General features: G+C 39.2%; 1 protein-coding gene across 2 annotated transcripts; it reads right to left on the bottom strand.

The window, feature by feature from the left end:
• Positions 1–1,804: 1,804 nt before the first annotated feature.
• On the bottom strand, positions 1,805–21,418 carry LOC130025187 (tripartite motif-containing protein 5-like). Of its 2 annotated transcripts, XM_056116134.1 has the most exons (9): positions 21,308–21,418; positions 13,559–13,680; positions 12,862–13,338; positions 12,231–12,326; positions 11,227–11,457; positions 9,240–9,262; positions 5,965–6,065; positions 4,202–4,228; positions 1,805–3,966 (listed from the first exon to the last, which is right to left on the bottom strand). In XM_056116134.1, the coding sequence occupies exons 3-9, from the start codon at positions 13,297–13,299 to the stop codon at positions 3,320–3,322; spliced, it is 1,563 nt and encodes a 520-aa protein (XP_055972109.1). In that variant the 5' UTR covers positions 13,300–13,338; positions 13,559–13,680; positions 21,308–21,418; the 3' UTR covers positions 1,805–3,319. The 2 variants fall into 2 exon arrangements, with proteins under 2 accessions (XP_055972109.1, XP_055972110.1); XM_056116135.1 differs by lacking the exon at positions 13,559–13,680.
• Positions 21,419–22,799: the final 1,381 nt, after the last annotated feature.

Genomic DNA, 22,799 nt, shown 5'->3' on the forward strand with positions numbered 1-22,799 from the left:
GAAAAATTGTTTCTCTTTTCTACAGAGGAAATGAGTTATCTGATATGAAGGGTAGCACCACAAAAGGGAGTAGTAGTTATGGTTCTGAAATTAAGAATATCCTACTTTTGGGAAACATGGAAAGAACAGCAGGGAGAGAAAGATTTGACAGTATTTTCAGTGAGAGAAAAAGGAATGTCCGTGGAATCTCATTAGTGAGTGTGGGCCATGTGGTTGTTCCACTGAAGATGGCAAATCACAAACAAAACTGATCATGACCTGGGGCAAGATCTAGGCATGTACACGTCGTAAAGAAATGTTCATCCAGGGTTGTGCATCTTTCATGCTCTGATAGACTTCTGAGTCTAAATATTTCCCTGTGGATATACATCTGCCCCAGAAAGACAAATGGCATGATTGTTACTCGAAGCTCAGAGATGAGAAAGAGGAACTGAGAGAAACGTAAGACTCATATGCATTGGAGCAGAGTTCATCTAAGCCAGAGCACTCTGAATACTGGGAGCCCCTTAGTATGAGCATCTTTCTAGAGTTCATGTAAATTCAGGTACTTACTTCTTTGTAGCTAGGTACTTCGTCCTGAACTGGAAAAATGGTCATCCTAGGATGTGTAAAGGTGAATATCCCTGAAGAATATTTGGTTAATAATTCAGTACAAGGGCCAGAGTGATAGTACAATGGGTAGGGCGTTTGCCTTGCACACATCCGTCCCAGGTTTAAACCACGTCATCCCAGATGGTCCCCATAGCACCACCAGAAGTAATTTCTGAATGCAGAGCCAGGAGTAAGCCATGAGCATCACTGAATGTGATCCAAAAGCAAAAAAAAAAAAAAAAAAAAAAAAATTCAGTACAGATACTCGCAATGAGTAAGAACCGTAGAGATTACAGCAATTAGGTGACAGGGTAACACAGTTCAATGTGAAGTTTAGGTCAATTTCTCAAAGTGTCCGTTGTAAGGGATTAGACATAAATATGAGTATGTACATGCACAAACCATCTAATATAGAATTTGTTATGTTAAAAAATCTAAGACGGGGAAGTTATAAATTTCTACAAATAAACATGAATGAAAACAGACCAAAAAGCTCACTCCTTTTTTTCTCACCCCTTTTTTCTCACCCTTGATCATTGTATAACTGAAACCCAAGCACAAAAATTTATAAGTCTATAACTGTACCTCATGGTGTTTCACTAATAAAAAAATATATTAAAAAATTTAAAAAATTTAAAAAAAAAGCTCACCCCTGTGCCCCCCTTTTTCAGTGTCTGGGTCACAGCGGGCCATGCTCAGAGCTTACTTCTGGCTCAATCCTGGCAGAATCTGGAGACCAAATGTGGTGCTGGGATTCAACCTGGGGGGATTGCTGCAAACATCTTACCCTCTCTACTATTTATCCAACCCCTTTTAGTTCTTTAAATAAAAGCCTCAAAAAACTTTTACTTTATATAAGGATCAAACCCATGGTGACCAAGGGTACCAGTGCCAGTCTTGGAAGTATGCCATTGGGGCATGGGAGGCAGAAATCCAACACACGGCCTCACACAGTCTAGCCAGGTGCTCTACTGCTTGAGCTATCTTTCTGGCTCCACTGTTTTCAACTAGATTGAATTAGGTTTAGGAAGATTTGGCAGTAACAATACCAAAAGAATCTAAACAAGTTCAATGCAGATGTATCCCCCACCCCTTTCTCACTAAAGAATAATAAGGATTTTTGTTGTTGTTTTCGCTTCTGAAAACATTGGCATTAGTACTTCTGTGGGATGAGAGCTTACCGAAGAAGTCTCAAGTGCACTTGTTTGCCCAATTGAAGAACATTTATTAACCTATAGAGGCTGCCAAGCCCGAGAATAAGGGTCTCAGTGCAATGAACCGCCAAAACCTAAGTCCAAGCAAAGTTTTAAACATTTCTTATTACATTATGCCTGGTAACATCAATCAAATTTGTCATTAACTAAAGCAAGCAAGCGCAATGACAGTACAGAAGCCAAATGCTTGCAGTTAGCCTTTAATAGATAAAGAATTTTCTACTTGGCAGCTGAAAAGAGCAATATGTGATAGTGACATTTTCTAGACTCAGGTTTTCTCTCAGCATCTCGTCCCTGCATCCTTAGAGCATCGCTTTCTGCTTCCCAGCTGTTAGCAGCCACCTGCTTTTCTGTTAACTTTGGGTCACTTCATTACAGTACAAAGTAAAGTTGACCATTACATTACAAAGTAAAGTTGATTCAGGCCAATGAAGAAAAAAGAAACATACATTTTGCTACACCATGGTCTATAAGTCACACAATATTAATTCTAAATTCTTAATATATGACTGAAATAGTAATCTGGACAAAGCTCAGTTAAAATTAAATTTCAATAAAACTGAATTAAGCCTGTAATACCTGCTCGAGCGGGCCCAGTAACGTCTCCATTGGAGACTTTTGTTGTTACTGTGTCTGGCATACCGAATACTCTCGGTAGCTTGCCGGGCTCTCCGAGAGGGGCAGAGGAATCAAACTCGGGTCGGCCATGTTGGCCGCTTGTAAGGCGAACGCCCTACCCGCTGTGCTATCGCTCCAGCCCAAAGCAGAAATAATTCAAGAATACACTGTTAGTATGTGGAAAGAGGATATTTGAGTTCAGACACACTAGACATAAAAGACTTCCATCTAGTAAATAATACTTAATATAGTTTTTCTAAAACTTATATATGATGGTCTTTCTGGGTAAGTAATATACCCCTAAGGACTCATTCGTTCATCAGTGAAAGATTTGACTCCCATACATAAAATAATAAACAAAAGTGTTAAAAGTATCCCAGTATCACTGCATGTTTTGTCAATGGCAGAGAAAACAAAAATTGCAAGCTTTTGGCAGTGCTATTTCTTCCATATCTTAGTAGTGGGTTTTTTTTTATATGTTGGAGCAAGAGGGTGGTTGTGAGGTCTCATTTTATTTTGCAAGCAGTGAAAATGATGAACAAAGATTTCTCCTAATGTAAGCATAGTAAAACCAGTACATGGAAAAGTAAACACTCTATTAATGAATGACAGATGTTCTAATGAAAAAAAAATTACATGATAGAAAACATGAAAGGATAGTACGGTTAAGTTCAATGAATTGGAGGCACCCAAATCAAGCAGTATTGGAACCAGAGACGTAGTACAGCAGTTAGGGTGCTTGCCTTGCACATGGCTGACCTGATGGTCCCCTGACATAGGACAGGAGTAATTTGTGAGTGCAGAGTAGGACTAGCCCCTGAGCATTACTGCGCCAGTTCCTCTCCCTCCCCCCAAAAAATGCAAATAACCCTACAATGAAAATGTGGGAATGTGTGCTACATCAAACTTGGTGTACACAAAGTTATTGGGCCAGAACAGTTCATAAGATTGAAATATGGAAATATTTTGTCAGTAAAGGAACACGAAGAAAATTCATACATGAGAAATCCATGGTTTGTGATATCGTAAAATGAGACTGTCTCTTCCTCATAGTCAACAAAAACCCCAATACGACAGGGAGGAACTGTCATGGAAAGAGTCAAGGGCCTAGAATTATAGTCAGAAGTATCCACAAAAACTTTATTCTGAGAATTATTTTGTAACCCTATTACCCAGTAGCAAAATTGAGGGTGAAATAAAGATTGCTGTTTAATGGGTACAGGGAGGGGGTCTGGACACCATTGGGATGGTGGGGACTCATTAAAAGACAAATTAAATTTATAATTATTTTGTTGGTTGAATTTAGAGGATCTAATTGATGTAATGTGACATACCCCCACCATCCATTCCTGTTTGTCAGACACATCTACCTCCCAGTAACGCTTTCCTGATTTGATAGCTTTAGAGCCAAGAACATAATTATCACAAATCCCTGTTGAAGAACGCTGCTGTGAACTCCTATTGCCTGCACATCTCACTTGTCTTCCATCTAAAGAAACAGTAATAGCTGGGTTATTGTCAGGAACTTTCAGAGTCATCTGAACTGTAAAAAAAAGAAGATTCGGTGAGGAAAATGCTTTCATGTAATATTCTAAGAGGGATCTTGAGTATTATTTAAGTGGGAACGAGGGCTAATTTTACTTTGTTCTTAGGAGAACAATGCAAAAACAATAATATATGCATTTTAATGGGAAATATGAGTCTTAAACATGAGATCTAAAAAAAATAAAAAATTCTTAGTGCAAATAGAATTCGATAATAATGTGATTTTTCCTTACCCCAGTAGTATTGCACACTTTTCAGTTCTGAAATGGAAAAATAAATAGTGTTAAATATAAGAAAAGGAGTCAGAATTAAAATTTATTTCCTCTGCATACTTTGGATTATAGTGAGGTACTGAACTGGTAAATGAAAACAGAATCCAACTCCTGACCACATCTTATCAAATAAGGCTATATCTAGCAGGAAATGGCCTTCATCTTCTCTTCCTTTTTTTTTTTTTATTAAATCATAGTGAGATAAACTGTATATCTCAACACTGTTCAAGTTAGGTTTCAGTCATACAATGCTCTATCACCTGTCACTTCACTAGTGTAAATTTTCCAAAACCAATGTTCCAATTCCCCTCCTGCCCCCATTCCCGGTCAACCTCTAGGGTAGACACATTGTCACTTCAGTCTCCAGCCCTACTCTCTCTCAGTCTCTCTCTCTCATGTAATCTCATTTAATATTCTAAGAGGAATAATAATATATGCACTTTGAAGGGGAAATATGAGTCTTAAACATGAGAGAGATGAATCCTGTTAAACATGAGAGAGAGAAATGAATCCTCTTCCCCATTTAGCAGACTCCCTCTCTCAGTGTGTCTCTCTGTGTGTCTCTCTCAGTGTCTCTCTCTGTGTCTTTCTCTCAGTCTATCACTCATTTTGGGCATTATGGTTTGTGCTAGAGGTACACACATCCTGTGATTTATATGATAAATCTGTGATACAGGATTATGACATAAATAAATCATTTAATACTTTCCACACTCAATTCTTACCCAGAGTGATTATTTCCAACTGTTATTGTCACAGTGCTGCCTTCTCTATCTTAACTGCCCTCTCCCGCTTCCACCCATTTCCTACAAGCTCTCAACCATGGACCAATCCCATTGCTATTGTCTTTGGTTTAGAGTCTCATACTGTGTTTTTTATATCCTACAAATAAATGAAACCATTCCATGTGTGTGTCTCTCCTTCTGATTCATTTCACTCAACTTAATACTCTTCATGTCCATTCATGTATAAACAAATTTCTTCATTTCTTAAAGAATGACTTCATTTTTCCTAGTGGCTGTGTAGTATTCCATTGTGTAGATGTATCAGTTTCTTTTATTCTCTTTGGGTCACACCCAGCGTTGCACAGGGGTTACTCCTGGCTCATACACTCAGGAATTCCTCTTGCCAGTGCTCGGGGGATAATGTGGAATGCTGGGAATTGAACCCAGGTTGGTGCGTGCAAGGCAAACACCCTACTCACTGTGCTATCACTTCAGCCCATATCATAGTTTCTTTATACAATAGTCTGTTATTGGGCATTTGTGTTGATTCCAGATTCTGGCTATTGTGAGTAGTGCTGCAATAAACATAGAGTGCAGATGGCACTTTTGCAGTGTATTTCTGGGCCTCCAGAATATATTCCTAGAAGTGGTATTGCTGAATCATATGGAAGTTCAATTTATAGTTTCTTAAGGAAACTAGAAAAAAATTCCCTTATTGTTTTCCAGAAAGGCTGAACCAGTTGACATTCCCACCAACAATGAATGAGAGTCTCTTTACTCCAGCACCCACAACAACACTGGTTGTTATACTTTTTTATCTGTGCCAGTCTCTGAGGTGTAAGATCTCTCATTGTTATTTTGATTTGCATCTCCTTGATGACTAGTGTTCATCCTATTATTGTGTCCTCTGTTCTCAATTGGAAATTGAATCCTCTTCCCCATTTAGCAACATAACATCACAAATCCCACATTCATCAACTTAAATCTACTACTCCTTACCATCAAATGCTTCCAGTTTCTTAATTAGATCAGTGGTTTGAAATACATCGAGATATTCCAGGGAAAAAGTTTCTGGCTTCGTCAGAGTCAAGTCCTCACTCCTAAGGGTGACAAAAACTGATCAGATTTGATATACTGTCCCTTCAAAAACATTGACTTGATCTCTTCACCCCAGTGATGCACTTAAACTCTACTCCTGGAGACCATGGCAGTTAACAGAGTCCAGACCCCGAAGATAGAAAAGCTAGGATCACTTCTACCTAATTTCCCCAGTTGCCCCCTGAATCAACCTTTAAAGACCTCTCAGAAGCATTTTTCCCCTTCCAGAACATATTAATTTCTTCTCTGTTTTCTAGAATCATGTGAAGTAATGAATCTAGCAAAACAAAACAAAAATTGTGTGGAAAATCTTTGCTGGATGTGGCATTCAGAGTAGTAACAGAAAGTGAGGTGATTGAACCTGGCTCCTGGTCTGCAGCACACAAAGTGCGAGGATACAGGTTAGAAAGGATAAATATCTTCAAAATTGATTCCCTAGGAGGGAAACTCTCAGAAGAACAACTTAAAGCTTTACCTTTTCTGAAAAAAACTATAGATACTTAAAGTATAATCGTATTATAAGCTCATGTAGCTGAGCAATCTGGAAAGACCTATGCTATTTACATAGATATACATAAAGTATTTGTATATCAGTCGACCTCCACTACCCAACCACTGCCACACTCCAGGCTGCTTTCCACACACTTGGGCCAAACCTCATGCATGACTGAACTGGACACATCATCATAAAGGGAAAGATAGATAGATAGATAGATAGATAGATAGATAGATAGATAGATGATAGATAGATGATAGATAGATCTCGGAGAGCCCGGCAAGCTACCAAGAGTATCCTGCCAACATGGCAGAGCCTGGCAAGCTCACCGTGGCGTATTCAATATGCCAAATATGGTAATAATAAGAGCTCTCATTCCACTGACCCTGAAAGAGCCCCCAATAGTTGGAAAAGACGAGTAAGGAGAGGCTGATAAAATCTCAAGGCTGGGACAAATGGAGACGTTACTGGCGCTCACTCAAGTAAATTGATGAACAATGGGATGACAGTGATACAGTCATAGATAAAGTACGTGACCATGATGGATACTTCTTTGGAGCAGAGATGATACATTTCTTGCTAAGAAGAAACTTAGAGGAAAACTTAGTCTGTTCCATTCTCAGGGAAGAAATGAAAATACTAGAGTTTGATCCAAACAATAGTGGGGGAAGGGGAGGGAAGCAGAGTGATAGTATAATGTTTGCCTTGAATGTAGCAGCCTCAGGTTTGATTCTGGCACCCCAATGATTCCCTGAACCTGCTAGGAGTGATCTCTGAGCTCAGAGCCAGAATTAAGCTCTAAGTTCTGCGATGTGTCCAGACCCTTCACCCACTCCCCACCCCCAAAATTATGGGAGAGGAAATCCTGGGGGGTAAAGTGCTTGCCTTCTTGATGCCACACTGACTTCAATCCAAACTGCCGCATTGGTACTGAGGACTGCAAAGGGTCAGTCCAGAGCACAGGGAGTCCAGGGTACCACTCAGTGTGATCCCCAGTAAACTAAAGCAAAGCAAATTATAAGAGAATGAAAGCAGGTGGAAATGGAACTAGAAAAGACAGAAACTGAATGATCTACTTAAGTTACAGATATCAAAGAGTTAAAGAGGCAGTTAATTGGGGCCTCCAGAGCTATAGTACAGAAAGTAGGGCATTTGTCTTGCACATGCTCCATCTGGGTTCAATCACGAGCATCCCATATAATCCGCTAAGCACTGCCAGGAGTGATTTCTGAGTATAGAGCCAGGAGTAGCCCCTGAGCATTACTGAGTGTGACCCACCCCCCCCAAAAAAAAATCCAAAAAAAAAAAAGAGGCAGGAAAATGCAGCAATCACAACACGTAGAACTGAACAAATTGAAGGAGGTAGCCAATGACTTGCATAAGGCTCACAAGTCCCTGGATTTTATCCAGTCAAAAATTGTCAAAGCTACACTTTGACACTACTGTTACTGACAATAGTGATGGGCATGGGAATGAGGAGGAGACAATGCCCATACATCTAAATCAAACTTTACACAGTTGCAGCAGCTGCTTCAAGAAGTAAACCAACAACTCTCAAAGGAAACAATGCAGCGTTCAAAGTGAAGTGACTGGCAACCTATTCAAAGATAACAGAAGGTACTGTATTATATTCTGCAAAATTTCAGTCTTATTTATGTTTTCACTCTTTCTACTTTGACAGAAACACTGAAGTTTTGCCTTTTTTAATCTGTGTTAGGGCTGGAGCAATAGCAAAGCGGGTAGGGAGTTTGTTTTGCATGCGGCCCACTGGGTTGGATTCCTCTGCCCCTCTCGGAGAGCCCAGCAAGCTACTGAGAGTATCTTGCCCGCACGAGAAAGCCTGGCAGGCTACCCATGATGTATTCGATATGCCAAAAACAGTAACAAGTCTCACAGTTTGTTGTCAGATGTTACTGGTGCCCACTCGAGCAAATCAATGAACAACAGGAGAACAGTGCTACAGTGCTACAATGGTTCTTAGCCTACTGATTTAATGAGAGAAAAGTCAACTCTGTAGACACCTTGAGAGTTTAGTTTTATAATAAAAACTGTTTGAAATTAGACTTTTACATTCCTGAAAATAAAAACATGATCTTTTCTTTTATTTTGCTCAATAAAATTGTTTAGAAGATCAAAACTGGTAAAGACAATGGAAAATTTAATAACACTTTAATACTGTTTTAACACACTGAGGAGTAACTGCCTCTGACTTTAACTCAGGAAAAACACCTTGTTTGATGCTAATATAATTAGTTTTTATAATGGCATCAACAAATAAAGGGATAACATTTATTTTTTTTTAAAAAGGAGCAGTTTTTGCAAAATATCCAAAATCTCCAATTTTGGATATTATCAAATAAAGCAAACATTTTCCTAACCTACATGAAAATATCTGAGTTAGATACAGAAACAAGGTAAAATTAAGTCATGACAAACACTCTGAGGTCACATCTCTAAAAGTGTCACTCATCTGAACTCTGTAACATCCTCTCACTCAAATTCTTTACCAGACAAATACATTCTCAATACTTAGAGATCATACAGCCAAGATTCGGGAATAGAAATCTGATATAAAACTATAGAGAATTATGTTTTATTTTTATTCATCAACTCATGACTGTAATGATATTAAATTTCTTTTCACTGCACAAAAGGACCATTTCTGATCTTCCATACATACCTTTCGAGGACATCATTCACATTCTAGGGAGAAAGGAGAAAATATGAGTGTAGAAATAATAAGCTCACTCCACTCTCAGAATTTCATCACATTCTCACTACTGCTTTATGAAGTAGAACAGTTCCAGTGACCTTATTCTTAGTTCAAGAAGAAAATAAAATATTAACAAAATTATAGGGAGGAGGAAGACTTTATCATTAAATGCATTTTATCATTAAATACTTATCTTAAGAAAAAAGTCATCAAAAAGTTTTCCAAGTTTCTAATTCAAAATATGCAAAGGAACAATAGTAGGGTCCAATCATATATACATATGTAGAAAATAATAATGATAGTCCAAAGATAAATAAACATTTTTTAAAAGCCTTTAAACAAGGTCTTTTTGGGGGCTAGAGTCATAGTATAGAGGGTAAAGCACCACTAGGAGTAATTCCTGAGTGCAGAGCCAGGAGGAACCCTTGAGCATCACCTGGAGTGCCCCCCCCCCCCACAAAAAAAAAAAAAACAGCAACACAACAACCACAACAGAAACGTGTGTTCTTGAAAAAACGATAAAGTTGTTGAAACTACTAGATTAATAAATAGAAAAGAAATTAATCACCAGGGGGCCGGAGCGAGAGTACAGAGGGTAGGCGTTTTCCTTGCATGCAGCTGCCAAGGGTTCGATTACCAGCATCCTATATGGTTCCCCGGAGCACTGTCACTGTCACTGTCCTCCCGTTGTTCATCGATTTGCTCAAGCGGGCCCAGTAACGTCTCCATTGTGAGACTTCTTGTTACTGTGTTTGGCATATTGAATAAATACTCTTGGTAGCTTGCCAGGCTCTCCTAGAGGGGCAGAGGAATCGAACCTGGCTCGGCCAGGCTGGCTGTGCAAGGCAAATGCCCTACCGCTGTGCTATCGCTCCAGCGGTAGGGCATTTGCCTTAGACCACTGGCGCCTTAGACCACTCGGCCATCCTGACATCCTGGGTGTCAGGATGGCCGAGTGGTCTAACGCGCCAGACTCAAGCTCCCCAGAGCACTACCAGAAATAATTCCTGAGTGCAGAGCAGGAGTAATCCCTGAGCATTGCTGGGTGTGACCCAAAAAGAAAAAAAAAAATATTAAGCACCAACTAAAGAGTCTATTATTAAGGGGGTTTCTTTTTTCTTTTCTTTTCTTTTTTTTGGTTTTTGCTTTTTACTTTTTTTCCTCATATTTAGCCCTCACCCAGTGGCTCTGCGCAGAATCATTCCTAATGATGCACAGAGGATTGGTTATACATGGTGCAGTTGGACATCAGACACAACTTAGATGTGTAAAAGCTAGAACCTCACTCATTGTATTATCATTATGGTTCTATTAAATGAGGGTTCTGTTTAAATTAATGACATAATAAGGAATTTTAAGACTAATTTTATTACTAACTTAGCTAAACAAATTCCTACAAATACTGACAAAAATAAACACACAGTTAAAAAAAAGTATAAACCTGATACAAGTGAAAAGAAAAATATACATTAAATATTAACAAAAGAACCCTGAGATCCCTACATGGTAAATTCTACTGAACAAAGAAAAAGTAATACTGCTATTTATAAATTATTTTTAGGAAACAGGAAAAGAGGGAAGAATTCTATCTATTAGAGAAGAAAAAGACTGAGAATGCGAAGTGTTTTTGCTGATGGCAAACGCTGGAAAATGATTTATCTGGTAATTGCTTTACACTTCTGGTTCCCCGGTGACAGGAGTATACAGACTACCTCAAACACACTGGATCTGTAGTCTATTTTTTTCCTGCACTTGATAACTTAATACAAATGAGATTTTTCTCTTATTACTCGGACTTTTAAATGTCTCAATAGCCCTTGAAATAAATGCAGAGAAGTTGTACTACAGGGACAAAGAAGCTGAGGGTCAGAGTTCAGCGATAAAGAACGGAACGGAAAAAAAGTTTCTCATTCCTCTCAAATCTCAGGGTCTGGGGCTGCTTCCCAAGTCTTACGTGCAGCATCTCCTTCGCGGATGCCTGAAGTTTGTGTTCCAGATCGGAGATAAGACCTCTCGTGAACTCGCTCTGTTTAACCAGCTCCTCCTCAGACAAAGCCAGGCCATGGAGAATTTTTTTCTCTTCTTTCCTCAACTTTTGCAGCTCCTTTTGTTCCTCCAAATCTATAATATCTCTTATTTGTTGAAATTTTTTCTGCACACTGTAAATCTCCTCTTCTATTTGATTCTTAAAGAATGAGAAAGGGATAAAGATACTCAGGATATAAGTCAGAGACTGGGAGTCAGAAAAAAATAACTATACTTATTGAAAAGTTGGAAAGTTCTCTAACGAAATTAACGGGAACCATTCTTGAAGGCATGTGAATTTTCAGGTTACTTCCCCACATGAGAGTCAAAAACAATAGCTTCAAATCTGAAATATTGAGGCCAATCCTGAACCAAAAAGAAGTGTCAGAATGTGACTCAGTTTTCATCTGCTAGGCTGGATAATTTATTTCCTGAAATTAGCTCTCATTTTCTGCAAAATTTCACGTAAAAGACTAAACCAGGAGTCCTAAGTGGAACATTTTCTTCAGAAACGTTGATTTGAAAAATATAGTTAAACTGGGTTTGATCCCCAGCATCTAATGGTCCCCAGAGCACTGCCAGGAGTAATTCCTGGTTAGAGTCAGTCATAACACTCAAGTGTTGCTGGCTCTGGCGCAGAAATAAATCTAAAAAAAAATTATGAGAATGTGACAGGGATTTCCCTAGCTATGTTCACCACTGACTCCCTCTATAGTGACTTCTAATAAACAGGATAACCTTCCAACCCTTACCTCTATCAAATAAAGGACTAAGAACAGAATGTCAAATGCTGTTTGGGTCTATTAATAAAGAAGAAAAATAAGAAAGAAACTCCCTCTTCCAAAAATTCAAGTTTTCAATTTGTCTGATTTCTTCAGAAAGTTTCTCCTCTGCCAGGAAATTCTGTCTGATTTCCTCAGGAAGTTTCTCTACCTGACAAGAAGTTCTGTGTTCTCTGAGAGCAGTTTCATATTGTTCAGCTTCCTCCTGCTTCTTTCTCAGTTGCTCCAGAGACGCCAGGAGTTTTTCCTGAAGAAAAAAATCAAAATTGACTGAAACCTTGAGATTTTTCAGCATATGAATATAAGATAAATGAGGAAGAAATAATGCCAATCTAAAAAATTTAGAGTTTTTAAATCTTTAAATAAGAGTAATTAGAACCTATTACTGGACTGAAAACCAAACATAGTGAAATATTTGAAGATTTAAGTAGAAATTAGGGGACATATCTGAACCCCAAAAAATGATTTCTCTTTCTTACAAGATAAATCTACTCCTGCAATAAGAGAAGAATTTACATCCTAATTCACCAGTCTCCAACTTCACCTATTCAAAAAGGTATTAAAAGCTTATCTGAAGCACCCAATGCCTCCTACCTAGGACAAGTTTCAAACTTCTGGCTAAGTCTATATTGTAGGCCATTCTTTTTGGAATTGGAATGCACAAACATGTTCTCTAGAAGTCGGAGACTGAGCACAGGAAGAAAGAAACTACAGGTCTCTGGGCTCTCCTGCCAAGGTAATCAGTCCCATGTTTTGTTTTGCCCTTCCATCTGGTCTCTTACCTTGTATTCATTGGCTGCCTCCTCAATGAGGAGGGTGTGGTGACCACGGTGTTCCTTGGACCGTTCACACAGCCAGCAAATAGGCATCCAGTCCTCCTTACAGAAGAGCAGCAACTTCTCTCCATGGTGCTCACAAAGATCCTTCTTCTCTTCCTCCTCTTGGCTTAAATTGACCCCTCTGAGCCTCTCTACTAAATTGGTCAGATGCCAATTAGGCCTCATGTTCCCAGGATCATAAATGATTCTGCATACAGGACAGCTGTTTTCCCCTGCTTTACTCGACTCCTGGCTGCTCGCAGTGATGCAAGCTTGGCAGAAGCTGTGGCCACAGTCCAGGCTCAATGGTTCTCTCAGGAGTTCCAGGCAAATGGGGCAGGTTATGTCTTCCTGTAAGTTTCTCAGGGTTTCGATAGCCATAGCTGCTGCTCCTCTGCTCATAGTTACCCTGACTTTGGAGGCTCTTATCTGCACAGGTCTCTGCAAAATTAAAAGTTGAATGGGGCAGAGTCATAAAGGTAAGCATAAAATGTTTTGGTATCTAATATTATGTATATATCAAAAACAGGCAGAAAAAACAATAAACAGAAAAAAAGAAAAAGAGAAATAAGCACAAGAGCTTGAAGACCTGACAAAAATCACTTTTCATAGAAATTTCACTTAATCTCTGTTCACATCACAATATAAGTTGCATTCTTACCTGTTTAAATACTTTATTTTCTTTGTTCTTGCTGAACAAAAGAACAAACCAAGGTTTTTTCTACCAAAATCACACGAGAACTTCATCTATTCCATTTTTCTCTTCCCATGCTCAAATAAATCCTGAATGTTAAAAGAAAACAACCACTTGAATATGGGTTTATATGTCTATTCGTCTCCAACTATGGATTATTTTTTGCTGATGTACAAGGACTCATATTTATATTTCAGCACTCTCTTCTTAGATGTTCTCTTTTTTAAAAAAAACTACTCTTAACTGATCTATACTCTAACCATTCCTATCTCTACTATGCAGTTGTAATGATCTTTCTAATCACTGTGATACAATGAGAATATAATAGTAGGAGCAAATCCTTTCATCAGAAGTGTAGTTACAGATGAAAAGAATTACATGCAGCATAAGAAAAATACTACAGGCACTTGCCAAGCTTAGTTAAATCCCTGTCAGTCCATATTGTCTATCAGCACCTCCAGATGTGATTCATGAGCCAGGAATAATCCCTGAGCACTACTGAGTGTGTCCCCTAAACCAAGATGAAACAAATAGTGATATACAGTGTTCATGAATAGATTTTCAATACACAGAATTGGAAATTGGAGTGAAGTAATCTATTTGGGTATCTCCTAATAATACAGGGGTGACTCCTACATCACAGAAAGAATCAAAGAAAACACATAAATCAAAAACCCAACTACCTCAATTCATACTGTTTATTGATCCAATTAATATTGTGGAAAAGCAATCAGACTGAAGTTTGAGTCATTTTTACTGAGGTCTGCTGAACTATAACGTGTGATCTAATTTCTGGCCTATTCCAAAGGATTCAATCTGTACTTTCTTTGTTAGTGTAGATAATCTACATAATAAGATTCTTTAACTTCTCCCCAGGGAAGTCTTTTATCCACAACAATATTTTCTTTTGCTATCATTTTAGACAATTTTTCAGAATGTTTCTACTCCTATTTGGGCCCATGCTCCAGATTTATCAATAATTTGGTTTAAAAAAGACCCTGAGTACCAGAATTAAGTGTCTTGTCTTATATTTGACTGACCTGTTCAATTCCTGGCACTACACACAGATGATCCCTTGAGTATCAATGGGAGTTATCCCCGAGAACAAAGCCAGGGGTGAACCTTGAGTATTGCTAGGTATGACCCAATCTCCACTGTGCAACACCTCACCCCCCCACACCAAATAAAAAATTCCAAACATTACATCTGTTTTCTTTCAGTTAAATGTTGACTTGTGACAATACCCAGATCATTAGGGATTTGGAAGTGAAAAGAACCAGATTAGAGGATGGTTTCTAGGGAATCAAAATATTTGGGATGCTAAATTTCACCTTGACTTGGAAATGTACTAAGGACTACACAACATGTACTTGTGTGTGTAGGTGTGCATGTTTTGGGTGAGAGAGAGATAAAATGAAAAAAATTGCTTGTTGGGGCTGGACTCGGCTGTCAGGATGAGCCCTTGTAAACAGTCTTGAAAACAGGAGGAACAAAGATCCATGAAAATGGGCAAGATTCCTCATGTGTCCAGACTGGTTTGGCTGAGGATGAACATCTCTTCTTTAAGCTGCCTACACTAAATAACATAAATTTAAGAATAATGAAAGAGTCAAGTCTTCCTCTTCTCACAGATCCTAGGTGCTTACTTAGCCTGTTATATTTCAGTATGCAAATCCCAGGTACTTAGCCTGTTTGTTTTTAGAATGCAGAAAAGCTTTCAGTTTTGCATGTTCTTCCTGTACTGATGGCAGGTTCTTAAGGTGTTCAGGTCTGACCTTGTCTGGGTCATGGGCTGTTTGTTTCTTTATCGACAAAATGGCGTGTCGAATTTTGGAAGGGAGAATGCTGGGAACGACATCCATCCTGTGGAATTTGGTATGTGGGCAGGTGGACATGGCTATCAAAGAGATCTGAGTAGAAGTCATGAATAATCTTCTCCACTGCACTTCTGGAAGATAAGATAGATCCATCAGGACGTCAGAGGGCAGTCATCTTGGTCTTGTAGTTGGAGAAGGACAGGTGGGCGTTGCGAATGCTTTTCCCAGTTACTGCCACATCTGCCAGCACTGCTGCTCTTCTCTCTTTAAGGTCTTCCTTTATGGCTTCTCTGCACTGCTTTGTGAGCTCAGACTTTCGCTTGCATTTGACTGAGGCATGCACCAAGCCACGTTGGCGAATAAGCTCAAGAGTTTTCATAGACAGGCATTTTTTGTGGCTATCTCTCTCTTGGCATTCCTCACACAATCATGATGGTGCTGAATCGTCAATGTTGTCAATGACGGCATCTTCCCATATTGCAGCAATAGTGCCAAAGAGCTCCCAGTTAGTGGTCATCCTGGGACTTCTCTTCTTAAACTTTACAGCCCTTTCTCCCCGCTCTGTGAAGTACAATTTTGCATGAAGGAGACAGTGGTCCAATCCTATTTGGAATTCTGGGACAACAGTGACATTGGTCAGACGAAACCGTCGATTGAATATGATGTGGTCAATTTCGTTGTGGAACCATCCAGCAGGAGACTCCCATGTCCAACGTTTAGATTCAGCCTTCTGGAACTGTGAGTTACCATGGATGGTCTTGGTCAATATGATGCACTCAGACAGTCTCTCACCCTGTTCGTTCCATTCTAGGCCATGGTTCCCGTGTGGTGTTTCGGCTGATCTTCTCATTCCTATCTTGGCATTAAAAGGACCAACAATGATCTTGTAGAAGGCGTGGTCTTCTTCATAGAACTTCTCCAGCTCCATGTAGAACTTCTCAATTTCTCCTTCATCATATTTGGATGTTGGTATGTAGACAACGAAGATAGAAACTGCTGGCAGTGAGCCACATCTATTCACATCTATCTTTGCTGATGACATCATTCTAATAACACCAAACATTAGTCAAGTGGCACAAATGCTGGCCGACTTTGACCATGAGTGTGGAAAGTCTGACTACAGCTGAATCTCACAAAGACAATGTTTATGAGAATCAGATTCGTTCCTGACTTTTCATTCACTCTCAATGGCATGACCATCTCCTAATGCAACATTTATGTGTACCTAGGTCGAGAACTCAACATGACATATGACCTGGCACCTGAGTTGTGCAGGAGGAAGAGAGAGGCTTGGAATGCCTGCAAGAGCATCAAAGAAATAGCTAAGAGGATGAAGAACCTTCGGCTACAGGCACATCTCTTCAATTCCACTGTTCTTTCTGCATTACCATACACCTCAGAGATCTGGGCCCTACGGTAACAGGATGAGAATGCTATTCGGGACTCTCAAAGAGCAATCAAAAGAGCTATGCTTGGAGTATCACGCTTCACTCAAATGAGAGAAAGAATCTGGAGTTCCGGCCTCCATCGATGGTCAAGAATCAGGGACACTGTCTCATTTGCCAAGGCATCAAAAATCAGATGGGCTAGACATGTAATGAAATTTGGAAATGATCGCTGGAATAGAGCCATTACCAACTATATTCCACGGGATGTTAAAAGACCCCGTGACTTCCCACCTAGGAGATGGTCAGACTTCTTTGTCAAGACCCTGAATGATTGGTTTGAGACTCTTCGTGTTCCTAGAACTGAACAGATGCCATTGGGCTACACTAGCATGTGACAGGGACAAATGGAGACATTACTGGCATCAGCTAGAGCAAATCGATGAGTAAGGAAATGTCAAGTCAAGTCGTGTTCTTTCTGTAACTGATTTTATTGATGACGTCACTGTATTCAGTCCTTTAGAGCTATGTACAGTAGTATGGTAATAAAAGGAGATATCAGGATGCTCTACCTTTTTCACAGAATCTGTACAAATTTGGGACCTCCATGAAAAATAATTTCTCTCATGTTCTTTGTCTCAGTTCCTCCAACTGAACGAATATTCACACATTTACTCATTATGAACAGACAGTTTCACAAATAAATGTCAAGTTTTAAAAACTATCTCATGATTACAAGTTGACTAATGTTCAAAATCATGAGTCTAAGTAACATTTAAGTCACTTAAAAACCTTGTATGCATGTAAAATGAAGTAGAAAATGAAACAACAAATCTCACAATGGAGACGTTACTGGTGCCCACTCGAGCAAATCAATGAATAATGGGAGGACAGTGCTACAGTGCTATGCATAGAAAACAACAGACAAGTTATGAGAAAGATAATATATGGGAACAGAAGGATAGAGTAGCAGGTAAGGTGCTTGACTCATTTTCAGCCTAACCTAGGTTCAATATTCAGCACCCTATATTGTCCCCTGAGCTCCACCAGGAGTGAGCCAAGAGTAGAGAGCCAGGAGTAAACTCTGAGCACGTTAGGGTGTGGCCAAAAACCAAAATAAAGAAGAAAATTAAACAATGGAAAAAAATAAAAATTCAACAATTCTAGAGAAAACATGAAGCTTGGTATTTTGAAGACACCTAACAAATGTGGAACTGAAAGGGAAAAAGGTGGCATCTAAATAAGCCATTAAGAACTGGAGCTAAAGCATGTCTACTGTAAGTATTATCTTATTAGCCTTGATTTAGATCAATGACATTAACCAGCATAATGACACTTGGATTTGGGAGAGTTGGAAGAATGGTGCCAAACTTCTACCAGGAACCATTTAATGCTATGGAAGCCTGATTTCAAAGAGAAAAATCTATCACAGACAGCACTGCCATGAAGGCATTACGTTATTTTGCATATTTTCCTTTTTTTTAGAGAATAAGAGACAGTTTTTTAAAATGTATCAGTGACTATTCTGCATAAATAAACTTAACCCCACTTCTTCCTGTCCTCCCTAAACCTGCCCACCCCCTCAAGCACCCCCCCCAACAGATAGACAGACACACACACACACACACACACACACACACACACACACACACACACTTCCTTGCCTCGTTCTATGATTAATAGTTTAGAATTCTTTTTTTTTAAATTTTTATTAGTGAAACACCATGAGGTACAGTTATAGGCTTACAAATTTTTGTGCTTGGGTTTCAATTATAATATATATATATATATATATACATATATATATAAAATAGTTTAGAATTCTTTTAAGGACTTCAAGTAGAGCATATTGGGTTTTGATTCATTGTAAGGCAATTTCATAAAAACAAAAGCAGAGGGCCAGAGAAATAGTAAAGTAGATACAGCACTTGTCTTGCACACAGACAATAGACAACTCAGGTTCTGTGATCCCCTTGCTCCCCCAGCCCTCCCAGGAGTTGACCCCTGATTGTAGAGCCAGGGGAAAGCTGTAAGCACTTCTAAGTGTGGACAAAAAAAATAAAAAAGAAGAAGAAAGCAGAAGATTAAGAAACTGAAAATCAGAGAGGGGAAATATGTGTTGGAAAAACAAAACAACCTCCAATCAGAAAACATAACATCCTGTATAAAAAGTTTCATAATGCTCATTTGGCTTTTAAGCAGAAACTGCCTAGGCCTTTGATACCAATGAGTCTATAATGACATAAAAACATGACACTTCCCAAATATACAACATAGAAGATTGTATCAGAGAAAGAAGAAATTATCAGTGTTTTCATGGAAGAGTGATATAATTAGCTCTGTACTTGGGCTATAAAAGATTAGATAGATCCTAGTAAAGATAATAAACATTTGGAATATAAATGCAGTCGTTCAAGGGAAGGAGACAGATTGCAGGCAGGCAATGAAAGTGTGAGTGAAGAGAAAGATTCCTGTTTTCCCTACAGGTTTTTTGTGGTTAGCAAATAATGAAATCAATCTGGAAAATTGACAAAGAAAATGTAAGTTGAATAAAATACATATAAATTAATTCTCTATACATAAGAAAGATACCTTGATAACTGAGCAACTGACAAAAAAAGGCTTGAATAAGCTTGGGAAAAGCAGAGGAGGGGCGTGGCATGGACTCACATGGTCATTTTTATTTTTGATACTTCAGGGTGGGAAAAAGGAATGAGGTTATGGGTGAACTGCGAGTAAGATCCAGCTAATACTATAAACACTGAAAGTGGCCCGAAGATCATATACAGTATCTCCCCATAATCCATACCCATACATCTAGATTAGGCTCTGAGGAGCAGCAAGATTGAAGGCAAATATATTGCGAGAGATATTTCACAACATCTGCCTCAGATTATGACAGACTGAATTTCACTGCATACTCATGTCAGATCACATGCCAAACCATTTGCAAAAAATGTTGAGGCTGTAATCAAAGATAAACAGGAAAGTAACTATTGCTCATCATAGCATTCTGTCCCAGAGCTTAAGCTCATAGGGCAGTTAAGACAAGGCAAATGGCTAGAAAGACTCTGCCCAGCCAAGATTCTCTGCATTTTCTCTAGTTCTTGTCAACTGATAAGAAATGCAGAGGACCTTTAAAGGCCTATACAAACCCCTTAATTTTAACTTAGTATTATAAGTTTCTCCCCTCTTTGAGAGCTCCTTTTCACTTCTATTTTCCAATAAATGTCTACTTTTTCATCCTTGAAAATACTGAAGAACTTAGGAATCGCAAATGAATAGAGATCTGCCACCACCTCTTCAGCCTCACCTGCATCATAATCATTATATAAATCTTTTTTTAGAAAAAACTGTGCTAACACTGTTTAGAAGCAGCATGTGGTAACTATTACATGCTAAAACATGGTATTCTAGTTTTGTTTTGGGGAGGCCCAAACCTGGCTATGCTCAGGGGAGGCAGAGATTGAATCAGGGTTGGTATTGTGCAAAGCAAGTCCCCAACCCACTGCACTATTTCTGCAGTCCAGGATAACATGGTGTTCTAAACCTGGAAGTGATTTTTCCAGTAATATCTGATTTTTAACCCAGCATATGTGTCACCCTCACCTCCCCTCTTGAGATATATAATTTTGTGCTTTCCTATTCAATGCTGTGATGTGTGTACGGGCTCTCTCCTTATAGGGAAAAACCCTATAAGGCCACTTTCAACAAAGGAAGCAAGCCCATAAACTGCCGGAGCCCATGTGCTGCTTGAGCCCACCTGGCCAGGCATATGTGGTGACTGAGCACAAGTGTTGCCAGCATGTCCCCTCTTGACATGTGTACTTTCATTCTTTCCTGTCTAATGCTGGGATGCCTCTAGGGGCTCTCTCACCCTTCAAGAAGCCCAGGAACTCTCTTGAGCACATTACCCTCTATTCTCTCCCACTTTCTCTTCCTCCTTCCCTTCAAAACCTCCAAATGAAAACTGTGGAACTTCACTGCTCGTCTGTCTACTCCTAAAATTCCTTTCTTTAGGCAAGCTAATAACTCAGTAACCCAGGGTCCCGGGGAGCAGAGGCGGTTGGGGAGAAAGTGACTATCTTTCTCCTCCCCACTTCACATGAGCCACCCTTGGGGCCCAAGGACATCTTCAGGTCTCAGGGAGCCATATGAGGTGCTCAAATTTGAACCCAGGTCTGCCACCTGCAAGGCAAGCAACCCGACCTGCTGCACTCCAGCCCCAGCTTAACTTTTTCAAAGATTACTTCTCCTCGCTCAGCACCCCACTTCTATCCAGCCATCATCCTCCAACCCCTACCCCCACCCCCTGCTGCTCCTAGGCTAGCCCCAGTCAGTACAAACTGTAGAAAGCCTTCAGGCAGGACTTGTTTCCTTACTGTCAGAAGTTTCCTCAGTCTTCCAGCAGATATACCCAAGAAAAATCTGGGGTTTTTTTTTGTCTTTTTGTTTTGTTTTGTTTTTTGTCAAATGTCTCCCAAATTCTGCACTCTACAAACTACTGAACATACCTTTGATCCCAGTGGAGAAGCTGTGGTTCTTTGGAGAAAAGTGAAAGCCACCAGAGGCAGAATTAATTAGGATTCACTCTGTTTAACAGGACCTAACAAAAACAAAGATCCAGAGAACGAAGGGAAAAGGAAAGTAAAGTTCTTACAGGAAACAGGAAATAGAGGAAGATCTAAGAACCAATGAAAGGCCATATGGGGCTGTGATTACTGCCTTAGAACTTCCTGTTTATGGTAATAGGTTTGGCTAAGTGATGCAATCACAAACACACATCCCTTGACCCGACCCCCCCCTCCCCAGATTCCCTCTTGTTTCCATAACCTTCTTCAACTCTACCCCTGTTCTCTGACCACCAGTTCATGTCCTATTTGGCCTTGCGGAAAGGAAAAGCTATTCAATTGTGACATTACTTTAGGTGATCAGTAACCTGACCTAGCAGAGTGTGGGAAAGCAGTTATTCTGACATTCTGGCCTCAAGTAAGGCACTTTTCAGAAACAGGTTGGAAAGACAAAACTGCATGAAATGGTATTTGTTAGGAAATGGCATCTAATAACATTTAATATACAATGTCTTCAATTCTAATACAATAAAAATAAAGAAAATTGTTATGGGCCATTTTATATAAACATGAACAATTTAAAACCTTAAGTAGTATAAGTAGTTAACAGTGATGCTAAGTGGTGGTGGGTAGTTGTTGTTGGAGGGGGGGGGGGGAGCTGCTGTCCACGGTGGTTCCCAGGTTCCTCAATATTTTCAATAATGAAAATACTGAGAAGTAAAAATGCTCACTCAGAATAAGAAAGTAGAAAAGTTTCCTGGAAAGTAGAAATAAAGGAAAAGTAACTCCCCATGTGGAGAGGAACTTATTATAGGGCTAAATTAACTATGTCTCTTTTGTGGGGTGGTGTTTATAGAAACACTGGCCTTTGTGTTGCCAAAAAAATGCAGGGAGGTTAAAGATAAAGGTGTTGAACAGGGCCTTTAATGAAAATAAAATGGACTCCTTGCATTTCTTATCAACTGAGAAGAGTGTTACAAAAAATTAAGGACACAAAGGATCCTTTTGACCTGATGTTACTTCAGTCTCACCGTATTATTCTAGTAGTCCCAGAAATGAGTGGGTGATCATAGACTTATCAACACCCAGTTTCTAGACTATACAATGTTGATCTTATTTTAAGCAATATATATTAATATAGGTCACAAATTAACTTGGAGCACATAGAAGCCTTAAAACTTTAGTTTCATTCATTTATTTGCTGATTGTTTTATTTATTTTTTTTAGTTTTCTTTTTAAACCTCTTAATGAACTTTGAAGAAAAGCAAACACTAAACATACTCTTCAAATATCATGTTAAAGGCCCTAGTATGCTTGCCTTGAACTCAGCTGTCTGGATTCTATCTCTGACACTTCATTTCTTCCTCCAAATATCATCAGGAGTGACTGTTGAGCACAAAGCCAGGAGCAAGTCATGAATACAATTGGATGTAAC

The sequence above is a fragment of the Sorex fumeus genome, unplaced genomic scaffold (assembly GCF_029834395.1).
Source record: "Sorex fumeus unplaced genomic scaffold, SorFum_2.1 ptg000030l, whole genome shotgun sequence".
Classification (NCBI taxonomy): domain Eukaryota; kingdom Metazoa; phylum Chordata; class Mammalia; order Eulipotyphla; family Soricidae; genus Sorex; species Sorex fumeus.

Coding starts and splice junctions, on each gene's coding strand:
- LOC130025187 (XM_056116135.1), bottom strand. CDS start 13,299: ATGAGCAGAGGAGCAGCAGCTATGGCTATCGAAACCCTGAGAAACTTA. Junction 6,066..9,239: donor GTGAATGATGTCCTCGAAAG/GTATGTATGGAA, acceptor TGTCACCCTTAG/GAGTGAGGACTTGACTCTGA. Junction 3,967..4,201: donor AAGTGTGCAATACTACTGGG/GTAAGGAAAAAT, acceptor TTTTTTTTACAG/TTCAGATGACTCTGAAAGTT.